Source organism: Schistocerca americana, chromosome 3, assembly GCF_021461395.2.
Source record: "Schistocerca americana isolate TAMUIC-IGC-003095 chromosome 3, iqSchAmer2.1, whole genome shotgun sequence".
NCBI lineage: Eukaryota > Metazoa > Arthropoda > Insecta > Orthoptera > Acrididae > Schistocerca > Schistocerca americana.
The window spans coordinates 911,437,158-911,458,011 of NC_060121.1; the positions used below are offsets into that span (position 1 = coordinate 911,437,158).

The 20,854-nt window shown below is 39.5% G+C and overlaps 1 protein-coding gene across 2 annotated transcripts in view; it reads left to right on the forward strand.

The window, feature by feature from the left end:
• LOC124605540 (methenyltetrahydrofolate synthase domain-containing protein) overlaps positions 1–20,517 on the forward strand; it is a 141,989-nt gene extending 121,472 nt beyond the window's left edge. For both annotated transcript variants that reach the window (XM_047137295.1, XM_047137296.1), the window contains one exon: positions 19,251–20,517. In XM_047137295.1, coding sequence (XP_046993251.1) covers positions 19,251–20,058 — 808 coding nt within the window. In that variant the 3' untranslated portion in view covers positions 20,059–20,517. The remainder of the gene's footprint in view (positions 1–19,250) is intronic.
• Positions 20,518–20,854: the final 337 nt, after the last annotated feature.

A 20,854-nucleotide genomic window follows, 5' to 3' on the forward strand; every position in this document is an offset into this window, starting at 1 on the left:
TCATCAGACATAGGCAAACTAAACATATACACACGGACACTGTCGTCTCCAGCTTCTGGGGGTACAGAAAAGAGGTGTGAGGGGGACAGTTGGGGGGGGGGGGGGATGCTACTGCTGTGCTGCTTGTGGGACTGTGCAGGGTTGTGGTGGTGACAGGACAGGGGCTGCAAGGTGCTGCATTGGGAGGGGGTGGGGGCAAAGGGTAGAAGGGAGAAGTATGGAAGGATTATATAATTCGCAAAAAGTTTATATGCACCTTTAAAAACCAAAATAAAACACTGTGTACAAGATTTACTACAGCTTGTAAAATTAACAAAGTCTGGCAAAACAAGATTTTAAATCACTTTAAGGAACTCATGCATAGAGGAAGAGGAGTGTCCCACAGGGAAACCTTTCAAACTAAGATTTAAAAATCTTGGATTTATTGCTCTTAACTGGAAGTATATTGAAAAGGAAACTTTCAAAATAATGCACATTTATTTGTAAAATAGTTAAAGAAGTGTTGTGTAAGTGCAAATTGTTTTCCTGTCTAATCTTCACTGACTGAATGTGGCAGTTGGCATTTCATTTTTAATGACTTCATATTGTTAACCACAAGCCTCACGAGGAAAGACAGAGTTAGAATTCTGAACTGCTGCACAAGATTCACAAACTCATGCCAGAGGTCATTCTGGCTGTTTCTCATTCTTTGTGAATGCACAGAGTTGCCTCGAAATATGATACCATAGAGTATAATAATAATATACCAAAAATAAACAAAGCAAATTAGTTTTCATGCATTAGTGTAAGAGGCTGTGAAGATTACAGCATCAAGTTTCTGTACAAGACCCTGGTGCGACAAGAGACATTATGACCTATCTTCAGTGGTAAGTATTTTAAGTGGCTGACTCCACTGGTTTTATGAGGACAATAAAATTTTATTTCTACAAAAGCTCTGTGTCAGAAGCTGTATACGCTGAGTTTTGGTTGCAAAATGTCACAATGCATAGTGTTTCATGTTATCCTTCAGACAGTTTATTGCTGAACTTGTGTGTTGCCAACACCTTGCATGTTAGTTAAATGCCAAAAAATTATTCAAAACACGTAAATAAATGCACTTTTTTCACTCCGATGCCAAGCCTCATTCAACACAATTCTTTGTAGGTCTCACATGCACAATTCTTTGTAGCTCTCACTTGCTCCAGTCCCGAAACTGGTTGTACTAGGTATCAGTGCTGCATAATACTGCCATCTAGAGATACCTATGTTAACTCAGTGTCAAATTGAAACAGTTGTTTTGAGAAAAAGTTTGTTGTTATTATATTCAAGTTAGTGGGCGTGAAGTGGCTAGTACTGCACATACAGTCCTCTCTTTGCAAGAGACTGTGGAACTTGTAGCAGAATCTCTAAATGAAAACAAGAATGACAATGATTTAGATGATGACAGTAATTCATATGTAAACAATTGACTGAAATTATGATTAACCACCATGAAGAGTGTTTCAAAAGTAGCAGAAAATGAAAAAAATATGTGTTGTAATGCTTATGTGGATATATTTGGACAAAAGTGCACTTTTTCTTTTAGTGTATATCCTGGCTGGTGTTCAGTGGCCTCATTGTTTCCACAAAGGGAATTGCACATTTCTGTATAATGTGTTTTGTAGCCAGGTGGCAGTGATTTAAATAAGAGTGCACAGAGATGTCTTGTGTATGCATTAGGGACTGCAAAGGTTTAAAAGCCTCTTTGGCACATGCACATATCTTTTGCGTAATAGTCGCTGGAAAAAAACTTGGATTAAACATTCCTGAAAATGGGTCTGTGAATAATTAGTTAATGATAAGAGACTGTCTTGTGGGGCAGGAGATTAATAATAAGAAATAAGTAATAGGAAATATTGTTCACTGTCTTCTATGAGCTCCTGAAAACTATTTCTGTGGTCAGCCAGAAAGCAATGGAGAACATACTGACCATAGTTTCCAGTCTGCAAGTCCACACTCTTGTCTAGTGCACTGAAAGAAATATTTCTATTCTCAGTGGAAACAGGAACTATGATTATAAATGCAGATTTTGAGTTTTAATTGATAGACATATTTGATAAACTTTCACACGCACAACGTAGTAATATTCCTGATGATATAATAATAATAATAACAATAATAATGATTATAATAATAATAATAATAATAATAATAATAAATATGATATCTTTATCATAAACAGCACTATGAACAGTTCAGAGGTGACGTCTATGGTAAGCTCCCAGTAAATGGTCTTTCGCCCTGACTTCTGATAATCAAAGTTAATTGCTCACCACAAAAGTGGAAAATAAAGTCACCACTTGCCATACTGTTTTGTTAACATTGTGGGTGGCACACAAACAGTTACTCCCATGAAATCTAACAAGGGAACCTCCCCATCGCACCCCCTTCAGATTTAGTTATAAGTTGGCACAGTGGATAGGCCTTGAAAAACTGAACATTGATCAATCAAGAAAACAGGAAGAAGTTGCGTGGAACTATGAAAAAAATAAGCAAATTATACAAACTGAGTAGTCCATGCGTAAGATAGGCAACATCAAGGATAGTGTGAGCTCAGGAGCGCCATGGTCCCGTGGTTAGCATGAGCAGCTGCGGAACGGGAGGTCCTTGGTTCAAGTCTTTCCTTGAATGAAAAGTTTACTTTCTTTATTTTCGCAAAGTTATGATCTGCCTGTTCGTTCATTGACGTCTCTGTTCACTGTAATAAGTTTAGTGTCTGTGTTTTGCGACCGCACCGCAAAAACGTGCGATTAGTAGACGAAAGGACGTGCCTCTGCAATGGGAACCGAAAACATTTGATTGCAAGGTCATAGGTCAGCCGATTCCTCCACAGGAAAACACATCTGATATATTCTATACGACACTGGTGATGGCATGTGCATCACATGACAGGAATATGTTGTCGACTCACCTAACTTGTACACGTGGCGAATGAGTAAAAAGATTCTCCTGCCTTGCCCGATTTAGGTTTTCACTCCCAAAAAAGTGATGAAAACATAAGAGTTTGTCACATAAACTGCAACAAATGAATGCAACAGTTTCACAGTTGCACAGTTTTCCCTGTGATCTGTCAAAACATATGTTTTTAACGTTTTCAATTTTTTCCATGTGTAGACTGTCAAATCCTGTGCATGTCCAAGCAAATCTGAACATGCCCTGGAATTTTGGAGAGCGAAGTTGATTATGTGTGAGTGCCTGAACTTTGATAATTGACACATGATCATGTAAACAATACTGCTCTGTGTACCTGTGCAGCTTCAAACGGATGGACAGATAATAGTTGTTTGAAAATAAAAAATTAAACTTTTCACTCGAGGGAAGACTTGAACCAAGGACCTCTTGTTTCGCAGCTTCTCACGCTAACCACGGGACCACGGCGCTCCTGAGCTCACACTATCCTTGATGTTGCCTATCTTGCGCATGGACTACTCAGTTTGTATATTTTGCTTATTTTTTTTTCATAGTTCCACACAACTTCCTCCTGTTTTCTCAATTGATCTGTGTTCAGTTTTTCAAGGTTTATCCACTGTGCCAACTTATAACTAAATCTGAGGGGGGTGCATTGGGGAGGTTCCCTTGTAAGTGATACAGGATGGTGTACAATTCTCACGAGTTCACTTCCTATTTGTGCCAAAAACTTGTGTTTTTTTACATCTTAGCTGTTACATCACCTGAGATCGCGCGTACACCAGCACTTGACTGATACGGACCGTACGATAGCTGGGTGCAAAGTGAAGTCACTGCCCCTTTCTCTTTTTTTTTTTCCGCTCTTATCTGGAGGTAGATAGGTTTGAAAGTAGAGTGAAGTGTAGCAGTGTGAAGGGCAGAGGAAAGATAGTGCCAAGGCAAGCACGAAGGGGGAAAAAAGCCTCTGCAAAGTTAGGTTGGGTAGGAAGAGCAGTAGCAGATGTCTTGTGTAAGCAGATACCGTGTCAGTGCCATAGATTGTTATAATAAAAGGAGTCTGATTTGGCAGCTCAGTGTGTTGCCTTGAGCCCTCTGCTGCACCATGTCATCTGTGACTTCGCACAGCATCATCAGGCTGGTGCTGAACAGCAGCAGCTCGCTGTTGATCGGTGTCTCCTGTTACTTGCATGCCACAGCTGCTCCTCCAACTCAATTCTGCTTGCTCGGCATACTGTGCCGCAGATTGATCGGAGAGCTGCAGGCCATTCTCTCGCACATGGGCAATATATGCTGCCTTTTTGTCTACTCTTTCCTGTGCAGAGGTTGCCCCCATGGCTTTCGGAATCGCTGTCATTGCTGTTGGGGTGGCAGCTGCCTTCTTAGCGCCCTTCCCCTGCATCGCTGCTGGGGCAGTCGGTGGGCAGGCATCCATGCACCCTTCTGCGTGGTTTCAACAGCGTTCGCTGGGTTTTGAGCACCTTCTGCTGAATGTAGGCGTTGGGGAAGGACTGCATGCAGTTGCCTCAAGGCCTCATCCTTCTCTGCAGCCACGGTGGCTGCAAAGACAGCCCTCTCTGCCACTGTGATGACTTTGAGGTCTGCTGTGGCTTCCTCCATGGCTCTGCTGAAGTTGATGCCACTGATCTTCTCGAGGGCGTGAGCTGCATCCCATCAATCCATATCTGGGCAGTCATCCCTGCAGCTGGCGAGGGGAGCTCTTTCTGCGCTGTCCCTCTGCTGAGCCAGGCTGGTTTGTGCCCGTTGTCGTCTTTTCCGCTGCATCAGTATGGCCATGGCTGCTTCGCCATCTTTGGCACAACTGTGGCTTGAAAAAAGCCAAGCAGCCACGGCAGCTGATGATGTGCAGTCTGCCACACTGGGCACATGTCGGCTTTACTTTTCAGCTGGGGTCACAGGCGTGGCTGTCATGTGCACCGGAGCACTTGCTGCACCACGCCGCATTGCGGCAATACTTGGTGTCATGACCCTCACTCTGGCACTTGAAGCACTAGGGCTGGGGGTCCATGGTAGATTGGTAGATGGGAGAGCTTCTGTCAGGACAGGGAAGCCCAGCAGCTACAACAAACGAAACTTATTGTCCTCGCCGTTGGCTGTTTGCACAGTCATGGCGTAGAGCAGCAGTCTCTTCTTGTTGGTCAGGTTGTGCAGCTTTGTGGCTGTGTTACCAAACGTGGCTCGCAGCAGTCCATCATGGACCATTGCCTTGTCACAGCACCAAGGCAGACCCCTTAGGAGTGCCTTAGTCGTCTTCTTTCATCCAGCGGAAAGCGCCTTCTATGCACTGGCAGCATGATAACGATATGGGCAGCCACAATGCTCTTGATTGCCCTGTGATCAACCAAGTTTGCTGCCGGAACACAGATCAGCAAGTCTAAGTCGACAGACTCGTAGATCTTGGCACAGGTCATCATTAAGTCGAACAGTGCTGTCCACTCACCTCTGCATTTAACGTACAAAGGGGGGACAGGCTGTGACTCATTTTCTCGGTTCTTCTTGGTTTGGTCGGCAGACTCAGTGAGTCGCACCACTGAAGGCCCACTCGTGGCAGCAAGTTTCTTCTGCGCATTCTTCTTTCCCATGCTGTGGTGTGCTGAACATGACAATTTGCTTGCATTCTTAAAACAACACATGACAATTTGCTTCTCGCAGCTGCCACAGCACAGAACTCCTCCGTAAGCTCTCGATGGCCGAAAAAGCATAGCATGCAGCGGCAGTGATATGCACACTTCTCTGGCTCAGGCTGAACGTATCTGAAGTCACTGCCTCTCAGGCCGTATTTATACATGGGCACAGGAGACAACCAAGGGAAGACCCAGTGTCATCCACTCTATGCCCCGTTAGTAACCTCTAAATAGCCGCTTCGTTGGATACGCAACATTTTATGACACTGTTGTGTATTAATTTAGAAGCTTTGTAATTTTTGTATGAATGGAAGCAAGTTAGGAATAATTACATAAAAAGATTTAACTCACCTGCTTTTAAATTTTGCCGTCTAGAATTTTTAGAACAGAACTGACAGTAGAACATAACCTCTGAACTACAACTTTAAGAAACCTTGTGTTGATTATTATTGCTATAAGTCTTGAAACTTGTTGTAGCTATATTATTTAATGGGTTTGATCACATGCTGTAGTCATAACTTTCTAGCATTAACATAACTGATACTTAATCTATTGCAAATTAGGACATTTTTGCCCCAAATTTAGTTTTCAGTAAATTACCCAAAAACTATTAGAGGTAGTTTAATGGAGTCACATAATTTAGATTTTTATATCGAACTGAGGCTTCATATGAATTTTTGGTTTTCTTGCTTTGTTACTTAGCGCCACTTATTTTTTGAAAAAAATCTGGATTCTGACTAAAATTTTGTTCTGATCAAGTTGAAACCTGTAACAGATGATTTTGACATACATTTGCACATTCTGACCAATTTTTGGCTTTCTAGCTTTATTATTTAGTGCTACTTATTTTTTCTTAAAATGATGTATTTAGGGAAAGATATTCATCTGTTCACTCTGAGATTTTCTAGATTAAACATTAATATACTGAAGCATATGTTGACAAAGTTTGGAAAAGCAACTTTAATTTTTAATTTCATTCTTAAATTTTGTGCAATACTTGTATGTTTTGCACAGGCGCATTATGATGACATGGCGCTAGTGGCAGTGAACTGGGGTAAGTCCCGATACACTCGCTTGCCTCTGTATCACACAAAAGATACAGCACTTGTTTCGCCAGTCTGAATAACAATAATAAAAACAATACTGTATTTTACGAACTGTAAGAGACACTTTTTTCTTTGAAAAATTGCCTTCAAAATTCAGGCGCATCTTATACTCAAAATTAATGTAAAAATGTCCTGCCTTAAAAATAGCCATGTATTCGATGCCGCAGGAAACATGTCCCTATCTGGCAACATTGGATTCAACTAGTAGCAGCTGTGCACTGATGCAGCATTTGAGTTACTGGGATTCACAAGCTTCCTAACGTTGTCCCCCCCCCCCCCCTCCCCTCCCCCAATCACGAACTCAGAACACTTTCTAACCCATTTGCAGTCTACGATGCCAGAGTGGACTTGAAGTGAAAGTGATTTGTGTTATCAGTAACAGTACAATATTTTTTTTAGTAGCTAGTTTTTTAATGAAAAAGAATAAAAAAAATGGTATTCATGTGATGCGGGCTATAAATTAAAAGTAATAGCAAATGCAGAAGAACATGGAAACAGAATAGATGAGCAGCATTTTGGCCCTCCACCAACAGAATAAGCCATTCACAAATAGTGGGTTAGTAAAGAAGAACTGAAAAAAATGAGGAAGACTAAATGTGCAAGTAGAGAACGGAATGCAAAATGATTGGAACTAAAAGATGATGTTTGGAGACGTACTTGAGGACACTATCAAAATGGCGTTAGAATTAGTACAAAAATGATTCAAATACATGCTCATAAGCAAGTGCTACAGTGGAACTTTACAGACTTTAAGTGTGCAGTTGATTGGTGCTGCAGGCTTATGAAGTGTCACGGACTTATCATGCAAACCAGAAGTGAAATATCTCAGGAGATGCCACAAGAGTATGAAGAGAAAATATTATGTTGCCATCACTTTATTTGTTGAACATTGAAGGAAAACCAGTGTGGAACTAAGCCAGATAGCAAATGTTGATGAAACTCCTCTGACATCTGATGCGCTGAGTAACACAATTTTTGCCATGAAAGGCACTAAAACTGTAATAATAAAAACAAGTGGACATGAAAAAATGCACTATAATGTTGTTCTTTCATGTTTTGCTGATGGTATTAAATGTAATCCAATGATCATTTTCGAGTACAAAACAGTGCGAAAACCATCTGAAATACCTCCAAGTACGTACATGACAAGGTTTGGATGGATGAGGCTGGTATGAAATTACGGATTAACGGAGTGTGGGAGAGAAGCAAAAGTGCTGTATTGAAGAAGAGTTCTCTTCTTGTGCTAGACCAGTTTAGTAGTCATTTGAAAAATTCAGTGAAAGAGAAACTGATACAGGGAAATACAGTACTCGCTGTTACTCCAGGAGGACTTACTTTACAATTGCAACCTCTTGATGTCTTGATAAATAAACTATTAAAAGTGTATATGAGAGAGGAATGGAACAAACAAATGGATGATGGATGAAACCCAACATGAATTCACACCGACGGTAGCTTTAAAAGAACCTACAGTCAAACAAATGTGTCAGTGGGTAAGGCAATCATGGCTTAAAGTAAAAAAAAGATGTTATTGTTAAATCTTTCAAGAAGTGTGGCATAAGTAATGCTCTTGATGACAGTGCAGACCATCTTATACATGAAGAGGACAATGACGCTGATGATGATGAGGAGGAGGAGGAGGGGAGAGGAGAAGAAGAAAGTTCAGATGACGGATTTAAGGGATTTTAGAGGTCAGTTTGATTTATAAAATAAGATTTTTTTCTATTAGTCTAGCTTTGTCATCTGACAATAAAATGGTAAAAATGTTATGCTTTTAAAAAAAATTGCTCAAAAATTAAGGTCGTTTTATAGTTTGTACCATCTCATAGTTTGTAAAATACGATGTATGTTTTTATTATCTAATCACATATTGTGTTATTCTTATCTAAATTATAAGCATATGTGGCTTAGAGAAACAACTGAAGGAGTCAAAAACAAATATATCACCAGGTCTGGAGGGAACCCTAATTTGGTTTTTCGAAGAGAACTCTGTATCATTGGTCCTTTACTTAGTTTACATTTATTGTGTATATAAGAAGGGTAAAAGAATAGACCCACAAAATTACAGACCAATGTCCTTAACATCAGTTTGCTGTAGAAGTCTTCAACTTATTCTCAGTTTGAATATAATAAATTTCCTTGAGACCAAGGAGCTTATGGCCACAAATCAGCACAGTTTTAGAAGGCATCACTTGTGTGAAACTCAGCTTGCCCCTTTTCTCACATGATATACTGTGAAGTATGGATGTAGGGCAACAGGTAGATTCCATATTTCCAGATTTCCAAAAGCAATTGACACAGTGCCCCACTGTAGACTGTTAACAAAGGTACAAGCATATGGAATAGGTTCCCAGCTATGTGAATAGCTTTGAAGACTTCTTAAGTAACAGAACGCAATATGTTGTCCTCAGTGGCAAGCTTCATCAGAACAGAGCATCATCAGGAGTGCCCCAGTGAAGTGTGATAGGACCTCTTGTTGTTTTCTGTATATATAAATGGCCTGACAGACAGGGTAGGCAGCAATCTATGGTTGTTTGCTGATGATGATGCTGTGATGTACGGGAAGGTATTGAAGTTGAGTGACTGTATGTGAGGATACAAGATGACCTAAACAAAATTTCTAGTTGGTGTGGTGAATGGTAGCTATCACTAGATGTATATGTAAGGAAATGAGAATGAGTATGAAAAACAAACCTGTAATGTTCAATTACAGTGTTAGTAGTGTCCAAGTCACATAATTTAAATATGCTGGCATAATATTGCAAAGCAAAATGAACTGGAACGAGCATGTGAGGACTGTGGTGGGGAAGGCGAATGATCAACTTTGGTTTATTGGGAAAATTTTGGGGAAGTGTGTATAGAACACCAGTGCGACCCAATCTTGAGTACTGCTAGAGTGCCCTACCAGGTCAAATTGAAGAAAGACATTGAAGCAATTCAGAGGTGGGCTGCAAGATTTGTTGCCATTAGTATGCAAGAATATGAAGGTACCCTGACAATTGACATGGGAAACCTTGCAGAGAAGGCAATATTCTTTGTGAGGAACATATTGAGAAAATGTAGAGAACTGCCATTTGAAGATGATTGCAGAATGATTCTATTGCTGCCAACAGGCATTTTGCATAAGGACCATGAAGATATGAGAAATAGGGCTCATACGGAGGCATATAGACAGTCATTTTTCCCTCACTCTTTGAGTGGAAAAGGAAAGGAAATGACTAGCAGTGGTACAAGATACACTCCGCCATGTACGGTAGCTTGCAGAATATGTATGTAGACTTGGAACAGGAAATGGGCTAAATAACAGAGATACATAAAGTTCCCTCTACCACACACCATAAAGTGGCTTGCAGAGTATAGATGTAGGTGTTGATGTAGATTACATTATCCAGTAATTTTTTTGAAAAGTTCATTTCTATGTTTATTAAATACTTTTAATTACCCACATGAAAAATTTAAAAAAATATAAATACAAGAATTTGAATGCACTGTATCCTTGGCCATATGTAACTGCTCTAATTGCTACATCAACTCTCCATTTGAAAGTAGTAAAGCACTCAAACATGATAACTGTTGACCTTGATTTTTTCAACGACTGTCCACCTCCTTAGCTGAGTGGTCAGCACATGTGATTGCAATCCAGAGGATCTGGGTTTTAATCTCAGCTGGGTCAGAGATTTTCTCCACTTGGGAACTGGGGGTTATGTTGCCCTCATCATCATTTTACCATTATTGACACACAAGTTGCCCAATGTGGAGTCAAATGAAAGGACTTGTAACTTGGCGACTGAACTTCCTCAAGTGAGGATTCCCGGCCATCAGTGCCATACAATCATCTCATTTCCTTTCTTCTTCTTCTTCTTCTTCTTCTTCTTCCCTTCTTCTTCTTCTTCTTTTTTCCAGAAACTAAGGCCCAGTCGCCTATAACCTGTATGGACATATTTAGAGGGATGGAACTGTGTAACGCTGTTGTAGGATCACATTACCTGAAAGGGAATGTCATTCTGGAGTAATTTATCATATTAAAAGTTGTCATTGCATGTGAAAGTGGTCTTATGATGCCTTGACTGATAGTTTAAAGTGGCAAGTTATGGTTGTCATTTCTCTGTTTTCCTAGAATTGCCAATGACAGTAAATGATTCCTGGCCAGATAATTTGTTCACCTCTCTTTGGGTCCATCCACTTAATTCACAGGCTATTTACAGCCATGTCAATGCTCTTGTTGTGGATGGTAATTTGACAGTGTCAGAGACTGGAGCATGATATGGCATTCCTGAGCATACTGTACAACAAAGCACAAAACAATATTGTGATACTGGAGAATCGAGTAAGTGTGCCTGAACTGGGCATTGGAGTGTAAGAACACTAGTCCAGCCTACTGAGCTTGTAAACATATCATTGCAAAATCTTTTTTAAAAAAAGCAGTGTAGTTGAAACATACTACTGGGTTGTTTGACATGGTTCAGTTAATGTTTGCTGAGGGGAGTCTCTATTGTTGTTGGCAGAATGTAATACTTGTATTTTATGACAAATCAGTATTTTCTGCACCAACTCGTGGTCCAGTACAAGTATATAGGTTACATGTGGTCCATTTTGATTCCACATATATCTGCTAGTCATCTCACAGAGGACATGTGTCTTTAGCAGTTTGGGGCTGCACATGTTGTGTCAGACTATACTAACATTAAGGGTAATGTTATGCTTCCATCAGCACAACAACGATATCCTTAGGGATTAATCTGTTTCCAGCAGCTGTGGTTTGCAGAACAGAATGAGATTTCTCTTCTCAACCAACCCCCTTCTACATCAAACTTCAGCCCCATTGAAAACATACAAATGGTGACAAAACCGATCATGTGAAAAACTGGCCTGACCCTCTGCCAAGAACACATGATGACCTATGGAATGGGAGAAAGTAGCAGAAAATGAAAGATTTATTAATCTCTCCATAGGTTCCCTTTCTCACAGGATGCAGATGTTCATTGGAGCGGAAGTCCTTTGGAAGGGATATACGTACACATTATAATCAATGAATGAATGTGTGTGTGTGTGTGTGTCTGTGTGTGTGTGTGGGGGTGGGGGGGGGGGGGCTGTTCCAGATAATCTTCTAAATCACTGGACCAGTTTTAACTGAACTTGGTACACACATCACTTACTGTATGCGTGGAAAGAATCACTACGGAAATAAGAACCATATACCTATGAAGGGGCAGAGGTGGGGGTGAAAAAGTAGTGTAGCCCATGATGTCTGAATTCACAGGTTTTATTCATCCAGTTGAGAATGAGAGTATTTAGTGACTTCCAGCAAACTTTCCACATACAGGGTGTACATAAAGTCTGGGAACACTTTCAATTATTTATTGCACTGGAACTAAACATTGTACAGATGTCACACATATTGCATTTTGAAGAGAAACTCTGAAAGTTTTTTTTTTTTTTTTTTTTTTTTTTTTTTTTTTTAACATATGATATGCAAACCATGAGTGACCCAGCAGGCGTCAATATGGTAATTGAATTCTTGCCATACCTGTCCCAGCATGGCATTGTTGACTTTGGCAATCACTTCTGTATTCTCTTAGGAGCTCTGCTACATCACGTGGTGGAGGCAGTACATACACCAGGTCTTTAATGTGTCTGTCCCCACAGAAAAAAGTCACACAGAGTGAGATCTGGTGATCAGGGTGGTCATTTCATGAAACAGCTCATTCCACACCTGACCTCGCCATGTTTGTGACTAGCGCTGACTATCGGTAAATTACCAAACTACGCTGTGGTGGTATACGTCAAAAACAACTTTCAGGGTTTCTCTTCAAAATGACATATGTATGATAACTGTACAATGTTAGGTTCTTGTGCAATAAATAATTGGAAGTGTTCCCGGACTTTATGTACACCCTGTATTTTCAAGCCTTTACGAAACTTTTTCTAACTGACAAGCCCCATCAAAAGATGAAAGGAAAAAAGTTTGTCGCGTACTACATTTCCACTGTTCACACACCAAAACTGCTGCATTATGCATGACATTTAATTTATTCTACTCTCAACAAATTTTGTGGACAGTGTCCACATATGTTGCTATTGTATTTACAAAATTATATCATCGTACAACACATAGTCCAGGAGATGTGACATCATACACACTGCGATGTGTGAAAAATTGCTGCATTATGCATGATGTTTTGCTTTAGCAGACAATATCCACTGAATGTTCGTGCAAAATTATATTATTTTATGAGATACATTTCAGGAGATACGATTCCATAGAAATTGACCCATGTGAAAATGAAACTGCATGGCCAAATTACGTACAGGTACAGATGAAATATGTTTACAAATATGTGTGACATTAGTTGAAATTATGTGTAATATATGTGACATGTGTGTACTCAAAAGATCCTTCTAAACCCCTGGATTGATTTCAGCCAGTCTTGGTACCCATGTTACTTACTATTTGGAAACAAGTTCTGTGGGGGTAAGAACCAGCAGCCTCCGTTTGGAGTGATAGTAATAACATGGAGAGAGGAGGGGGAGGAAGAAAGAGACAGGCAGGGGGGAAGAGGAGATGGACATATTGAAGCGGAGCGGTAAATAGACAGATAAAGGGAAGAGAAGGAGATGGGCAGAGGATGGGGGGGAAAGAGGAGATGGACAGAGGAAGGAAAGAGGAGGAGATGGACAGAAAGGAGAAGGAGGAGGAAGGGAGTGAGGAGGAGACGTGGTGGCAGGAAAGATGGATTGAAAGGGGAGGAGAGAGATGGACAGACGGTGAAGGAACAGATGGTTAGAGGGGGAAGAGCAGATGGACAGAGAGAGGGGGAAGTAGGCAGACGGACAAAGTGATGGGTAGGAGGAGAAGCAGAGGGGGGGGGGGGGCCTAGATGGAGGTGGACATAAAGAGGAGGGTAGAAGAGATTAACAGAGAGGAGGGCAGAGGAGATGGACAAAGAGATAGGGTAGGAGGAGATTGGCTAATAGAATTAGAATAAATACATACCCAGGCAACACTAAGCACTCAGTTAAGTAATAAAGAAACCTCATGACATGCCATTTTGAGAGCCAAAAATATATTTTTAAGAATCATGAACTGTTTCATCTGTTATTTTCTTACTTTATATAGATTAAATAAATTAAAACAGGAAAAAAATTACAGGAAGTGAGATTCAATCCAATTTCTGCCATTGTGTGGTTTCTTGTCTATGCCAGTGAATCAAAAAGTCACTATACTAACTGTTGTGATATTCATATATTTCTTACTGTTGTTCCGCTCTTGACTCCATCTCATGACCTGAAATACATTTTCCATGCCTGAGATGCTAGGAATAACACAGAATGGACTTTCAGAGGTTGAATGCTTTGTACTGGGTGTCACTGACAACTCACATATGGGAGGACCAAAGTACAAATCCACGTTTGAGCATCCATATTTAGATTTTCCTTTGAGATAGACACAGCCAAATTCCTCCCCCGTCTTTGTCATATTAGTGCATACACTCCGTCACTAATGATCTTGTTGTTGATGGTATATTAAACCCTAAGTTTTGTTTCTTGTTGTGCATTTCAGTATTTGATTGATATTAATATTTCATAAATAATTTGTTGTTGGTTTTTCCCAGCATAATTTTCCAAAATTTTAATTCATTTTCACAGCTATTTTTTGTACCTTTAACTCTCTCCATTTTTAGACATGTTTGTGTTTCACAAGGTAGATATAAGTTTGAAAGCTAAAGACATTGATGGACTCTTTAGAGTTTCTCGCTAGTGTGTTCATTGTTGGTTAATGATGGTGTATCTTATTTGAAGTTGAGCATATCTCAAGTCAACTTGCAATTATTACTGTCAAAATATATATATATATATATATATATATATATATATATATATATATATATATATATATATATATATATATATATATATATATATAAAAAAGCAGCACAAGAAACTATTCAAGCTTTTGGAATTATTACTACCTCTTCTTGTGGAGGGAAGAGGGATAGACTTTTACTTCCCTTGTAGAGTAAGTTTGTGATTATTGTAGTCAGTTTTTTTTTTAATCATCTTACTGTAGTAGCAGAACTTAGATAAAGTAGTTTTCTTGTTTCAATAACTGTTAAATTTTACCATGAGTGAGAAGTGTGGGCTTTGCTGTAGGTTTGTGAGTAGTGGATTGCAGTGTGAGAGTTGGTCGAAGTATTTTCACTGGGGGGAATGCAGTGGGGAAGCCAGTGGGCATTCTGGTGAGATCCTCTCCTGGAACTGCAGGTTATTTAGCAAGAGTAAGTTGATAGAGGAGCATGAGCGTAAGATCTGTGCCCTTCAGGTGCAGTTGAAAAATGCACGGGAGGACCTAGATAGGATGAGGAGGGAGAAGGGGGTTGGAGAACGGGAGCTGGCTGTTGCCAAGAGATCTGCTAGGAGAAGGAGATTTTCAGATAGTTTTACTATTGGTGTTTGCAATAGATATGATCAACTGTCAGAGTCCAGTGGAGAGGAATCTCTAGTAGCTGTAGATGTAGGAAGTATGCAGCAGACCTCAGCAGTTACGGTGGCTAGGACAGTTGCAAAGTCGAAGAGAAAGAAGAAGGTTCTGCTGTTAGGTAGTTCTCATGGCAGAGGTGTAGGTCAGCAGTTGCAGGAAGTGTTGGGGAGTAAGTACCAGGTCACCAGCATTGTGAAGCCTAATGCAGGATTGGCTCGGGTGACTGTTAACATAGGGGGTTATGTAGGGATTTTACTAAAGAGGGTCAGGTAATGATTGTGGGTGGGGCTGGTAATAGTATTGATAGGGATGGGGAGTATGACATAGATGGTGACCTGGAAAAGATAGCCACTCAGACTGGCAACACGAATGTGCATTTTGTGGGACTGTTTCAGTGTCACGATCAGCCTCATCTTAGTACAGCCATCAGGCGTAATAACATGAGACTTAGGGGTGCGCTGGTGACAGAAGGCATGGGTCACATTTCAGTGGTGTCAGCAGAGTCTATCAGCAGGACGGGTTTCACTAGACATGGCCTGCACCTCAACAGGTATGGGAAGGGGAGGTTGGCAAAGCTTATAGGTGACAGCATAGGTGGGGGTGGTGGGATCACTCATGGAAAAATTCCGGTAGTAGTGGGTGTTAGAGCTGCACCTTTTTTAGATTGAAGTCAGTTGATAGGTATTCCTGCTTAAGGGAAGTCTCTCTAACAAAGAAACCACTTTCGACAAAGCTTAGGTATCTGAGCAATGAGGGAATTAGTATATTTCATCAAAATATACAAGGTATTAGAGATAAAGTTAGTGAACTGTTTATAGATGTTGACTCTGAAATCATTGGTATATCTGAACACTTCTTAAATAAGGAGATAATTCAGAGGCTTCCTTTACCAGGATACAAGTTAGCTGACAGTTTTTCTAGGAGCTCTTTGTGGTGTGGGGGAGTAGCCATGTATGTGAAAAACGGCATCCCATTTGAGTCAATTGATGTTTCAAAGCACTGCACTGAAAAGGTGTTTGAATGTTGTGCAGGTGTGGTTAAATTTAGTGGAGCTAAACTTCTAACTGTTGTTATTTATAGATCTCCAGACTCTGAGTTCACAACATTTTTGCTAAAGGTGGAGGAGGTTCTTGGTTCACTTTATAGGAAATACAAAAAGTTAGTTATATGTGGTGACTTCAATATTAATTGTATAAGTGATTGTGCAAGGAAAAGAATGCTGGTAGACCTCCTTAATTCATATAACCTTATGCAAATCGTATTCTTTCCAACAAGAGTGCAAGGGATTAGTAGAATAACATAGACAACATTTTTGTTCATTCCTCATTACTAGAAGGGCATTCTGTTAGCAAAAAGGTGAATGGCCTTTCAGATCATGATGCACAAATTGTAACTCTAAAAGATTTTTGTGCTGCAACACATGTTAAATATACTTATCAACTGTTTAGGAAAGCTGATCCAGTTGCTGTAGAGACCTTTGTAAACCTTATCAAGGAACAAGAGTGGCAAGATGTTTATAGTGCTGATACAGTAGACGATAAATATAATGCTTTCCTCAAGACTTTTCTCGTGCTCTTTGAAAGTTGCTTTCCGTTAGAATGTTCAAAACAGGGTACTAGCACAAACAGGCAGCCTGGGTGGCTGACTGGAGGGATAAGAGTATCTTGTAGAACAAAGTGACAATTATATCAAAATCTAAATGCAGCAGCCAATTACAAACAGTATTGTAAGACGCTTAAAAATGTTATTAGGAAGGCAAAAAGTATGTGGTATGCAGATAGAATAGCTAAGTCTCAGGATAAAATTAAAACCATATGGTCAGTCGTAAAGGAAGTGGCTGGTCTGCAGAGACAGGTTGAGGATATAGAATCAGTGTGTAGTGGGAATGTCCATGTTACTGATAAGTTGCATATATGTACAGTATTTAATAATCACTTTCTGAATATAGCAGGTGAACTAAATAGAAACCTAGTCCCAACAGGGAATCATATAGTGCTCTTAGAAAAAAGTGTTCTGAGACTGTTACCTGAAATGCTCCTCCATGATACTGACAAGAGGGAGATTGAGTTAATAATTAAATCACTAAAGACCAAGAACCCTCATGGATATGACGGGGTATCTAGCAGAATACTGAAGTATTGTTCTATCTATGTTAGCCCAGTACTTAGCCATATCTGTAACTTTTCCTTTAGGAGTGGTCGGTTACCTGACCGATTAAAGTACTCGGTAGTGAAGCCACTTTATAAAAAGGGAGACAGGGATAATGTTGACAATTTTAGACCTATTTCTGTGCCATCGGTGTTCGCTAAAGTTATTGAGAAGGTTGTGTATACAAGGTTACTGGAGCATTTAAATTCACATAATTTGCTGTCAAATGTACAGTTGGGTTTTTGAGATGGTTTAACAACTAAAAATGCTATATTCTCTTTTCTCTGTGAGGTTTTGGACAGATTAAATAAAAGGTTGCGAACGCTAGGTGTTTTCTTTGATTTAACGAAGGCTTTTGACTGTGTTGACCACAAAATATTACTGCAGAAGTTGGACCATTATGGAGTAAGGGGAGTAGCTTACAACTGGTTCACCTCTTACTTTAAGAACAGAAAGCAGAAGGTAATTCTCCACAATATTGAGAGTGGTAGTGATGTTCAGTCCCAATGGGGCATTCCCTAAGGGTCGGTGCTGGGGCCACTGCTGTTTCTTATTTATATAAATGATATGCCTTCTAGTATTACAGGTGATTCAAAAATATTTCTGTTTGCTGATGATGCCAGCTTGGTAGTGAAGGATCTTGTGTGTAATATTGAAACAGTATCAAATAATGTAGTTCATGAAATAAGTTCGTGGCTTGTGGAAAATAATTTGATGCTAAATCACAGTAAGACTTAGTTTTTACAGTTTCTAACTCACAATTCAACAAGAACTGATATTTTGTTCAGACGGAATGGGCATATTATAAGCGAGATGGAAGAGTTCAAGTCCCTAGGCGTTCAGATAGATAGTAAGCTGTTGTGGAAAGCCCATGTTCAGGATCTTGTTCAGAAACTAAATGCTGCTGTATTTACCATTAGAACAGTATCTGAAGTAAGTGACAGTTCAACAAGAAAAGTAGTCTACTTTATGTCATATGGTATTATTTTTTGAGGTAATTCTTGTGATTCAAAAAGGGTATTTTTGGCTCAAAAACAGGCTGTTCGAGCTCTATGTGGAGTAAGTTCGAGAACCTCTTGTCGACCCCTATTCAATAGTCTGGGAATTCTGACATTGCCCTCACAGTATATATTTTCTTTAATGTCGTTTGTTTTTAGCGATATTAGCTTATTCCCAAGAGTTAGCAGCTTTCACTCAATTAATACTATGCAGAAATCAAATCTGCATGTGGAATGCACTTCCTTGACTCTTGTGCAGAAAGGAGTGCAGTATTGTGCTGCATCCATTTTCAATAAGCTACCACAAAAACTCAAAAAACGTAGCAGTAGCCCAAACACTTTTAAGTCTAAACTGAAGTTTCCTCATGGCTCACTCCTCCTATTCTGTCGAGGAGCTCCTGGAAGAGCTGAAAAATTAAGCAAATTCCAGTGCTAAATTGTTGATTTTCTTTATTTAAACTTACAACTTGTTGCCTGAATAGGTTTCTTATATTTCATTTTATCTGTTTTTGCTATTATGTTATAATTTCATGTATACACTCGTTCCATGACCATGGAGACTTCTCCTTAATTTGGTCCCACGGAACAATAAATAAATAAATAAAAACTGTGAAGGTTAAAAGGGGAAAAACAAGTCACTCAGACCCCAGTCCCATCTGTTCTGAGAAGGTCTGATCAGCCATTTTGTCTTAAAGTTTTAACGCTGAAACTTCCTGTCAGATTAAAACCATGTGCTGGACCAAGACTTGAATTTGGGACCTTTACCTTTTGCGGACAAGTGCCCACGAAAGGCAAAGGTCCCAGTTCAGGTCTCGGTCCAGCACAGTTTTAATCTGCCAGGAAGTTTCAATCAGTGCACACACTGCTGCAGAGTGAAAATTTCATTCTGGAATTTTAAAGCTTTCTCAAGTGAAATTTCCATTTGATATAAGTTTCTGTCTTCTGTTTTTAGCGAAGGTAAAGACTGTACCCTGAAGGAAGTTGGCCCTGATGATGATGAACATCTTTCTCAAAGACCACCAGTGAGGCCAAACAGAAATAGAGAACGCAGGAACAGGAACAAGCAACGGAGTCGTGGAGATAGTGACTCTCAGGCTCCAGTTGAAGAATCAGCTGCTGATGGCAGTGATAACATTAAAGTCAATGGAGAGCATACGAGTAAAAGTATTCCTGGTGATTTTACAGCTGGACAGCGTTCGCGAATGTTTCATCGGCGGAGGCGTCGTAACTCCAGACGGGATTCAGCTAATGGTCCTGTCGGCCCCAGTCCTGAACCAGGAGTGGAAACTAACAATGCAGCCACTCTCGATTGTACAAAAGGTGAAGCAGAAAATCATATAAAAGAGCGACCAAGACGCAGACGTACTCGCAAACGACCAGTTGAGATACCAGCAAGCCAGAGTCCTGAAAATGTTGATGAAAGGGAAGTACAGGATCCAGAAAGAAGCAAAGACCAATACAGAATACGTAGAGCACATCGAAGAAATGCATTTAACTTCAGTCTACGTGTGGATAATATTGGAACAGATGTACGAGTCCGAGAATTAAAAGCAGCACTTGCTGAAAGGGGTGTTCGGCCCAAAGACATCACCTGGAAAGGGTCAAAAGGGTTCGCTATGTTGCATTTTCGTAATCCTGATGAACATGAAAATATTATTGCATCCCTGCAAGACATAAAACTGAGAGAGGAAGGTGAAACATTGTTGGTGCAGTTGGCACAACCAACGCGAATAGAGGTGACTGATATTTCTTCTTTGTAACAAATACAAATGATAGAGCAGCTTTCTCTGTGATCTTTCTGTGCTGTTGAGGGGGTGAAACTGATGATTATTCTAAAGAAAGTGAAGTATTTTTGATGTGATAAAAGAGTGAGAAATATTATATTTATATATTTTTGACAGTAATTTAATAGTTTAACATGAGTGCTTGAGAAAGTGATTGTTCTAATGTAATCAACATATGCATTGTAATTTTCATTTTATAATATTGAAATATCTAATAGCAGCTCTATTTTTATTTTTGTTGTTATTGTATGTGTGTGTTATATTTAATTTATCTTGAAACTTATTGTTAATGTCTCTTTGTTAATATACTAGTGTATATAGGTATATACATTGTAACATATTATGCACTGCTGTATTTGTGTATGTAACTATGCACTCTGTTTTCATGTAATTTGTATGTGTTTATACAAATAAATTTGAGGCTAATAATATTGATTTTGAGGTATTTATTAACTTATGTGTATAAATTATTTAGAAAGCTGTTTCAGAGAGGATTTCTGTATGTTTTCTGACACAAAAAGTGAGCAGATTGTATTCTAATATGATTAGTATCAAAGGATTGAAGAATTTTTGCTTAGTTGCTCTGACATTTGCTGTAAAATCAGTTGATGTCTTTATTTTATTTTTTGTTTATTTGCTCAGTTAATTAGCCCAATATAAATGTGTACATAGAAAATTGTAGGATAGATTCAACAAAAGTGTAATTGTAATTAATATGTTGGAGGACGTATATCAGCATTAGTTCCTACATTACCGGGCAAGCTAATCTAAG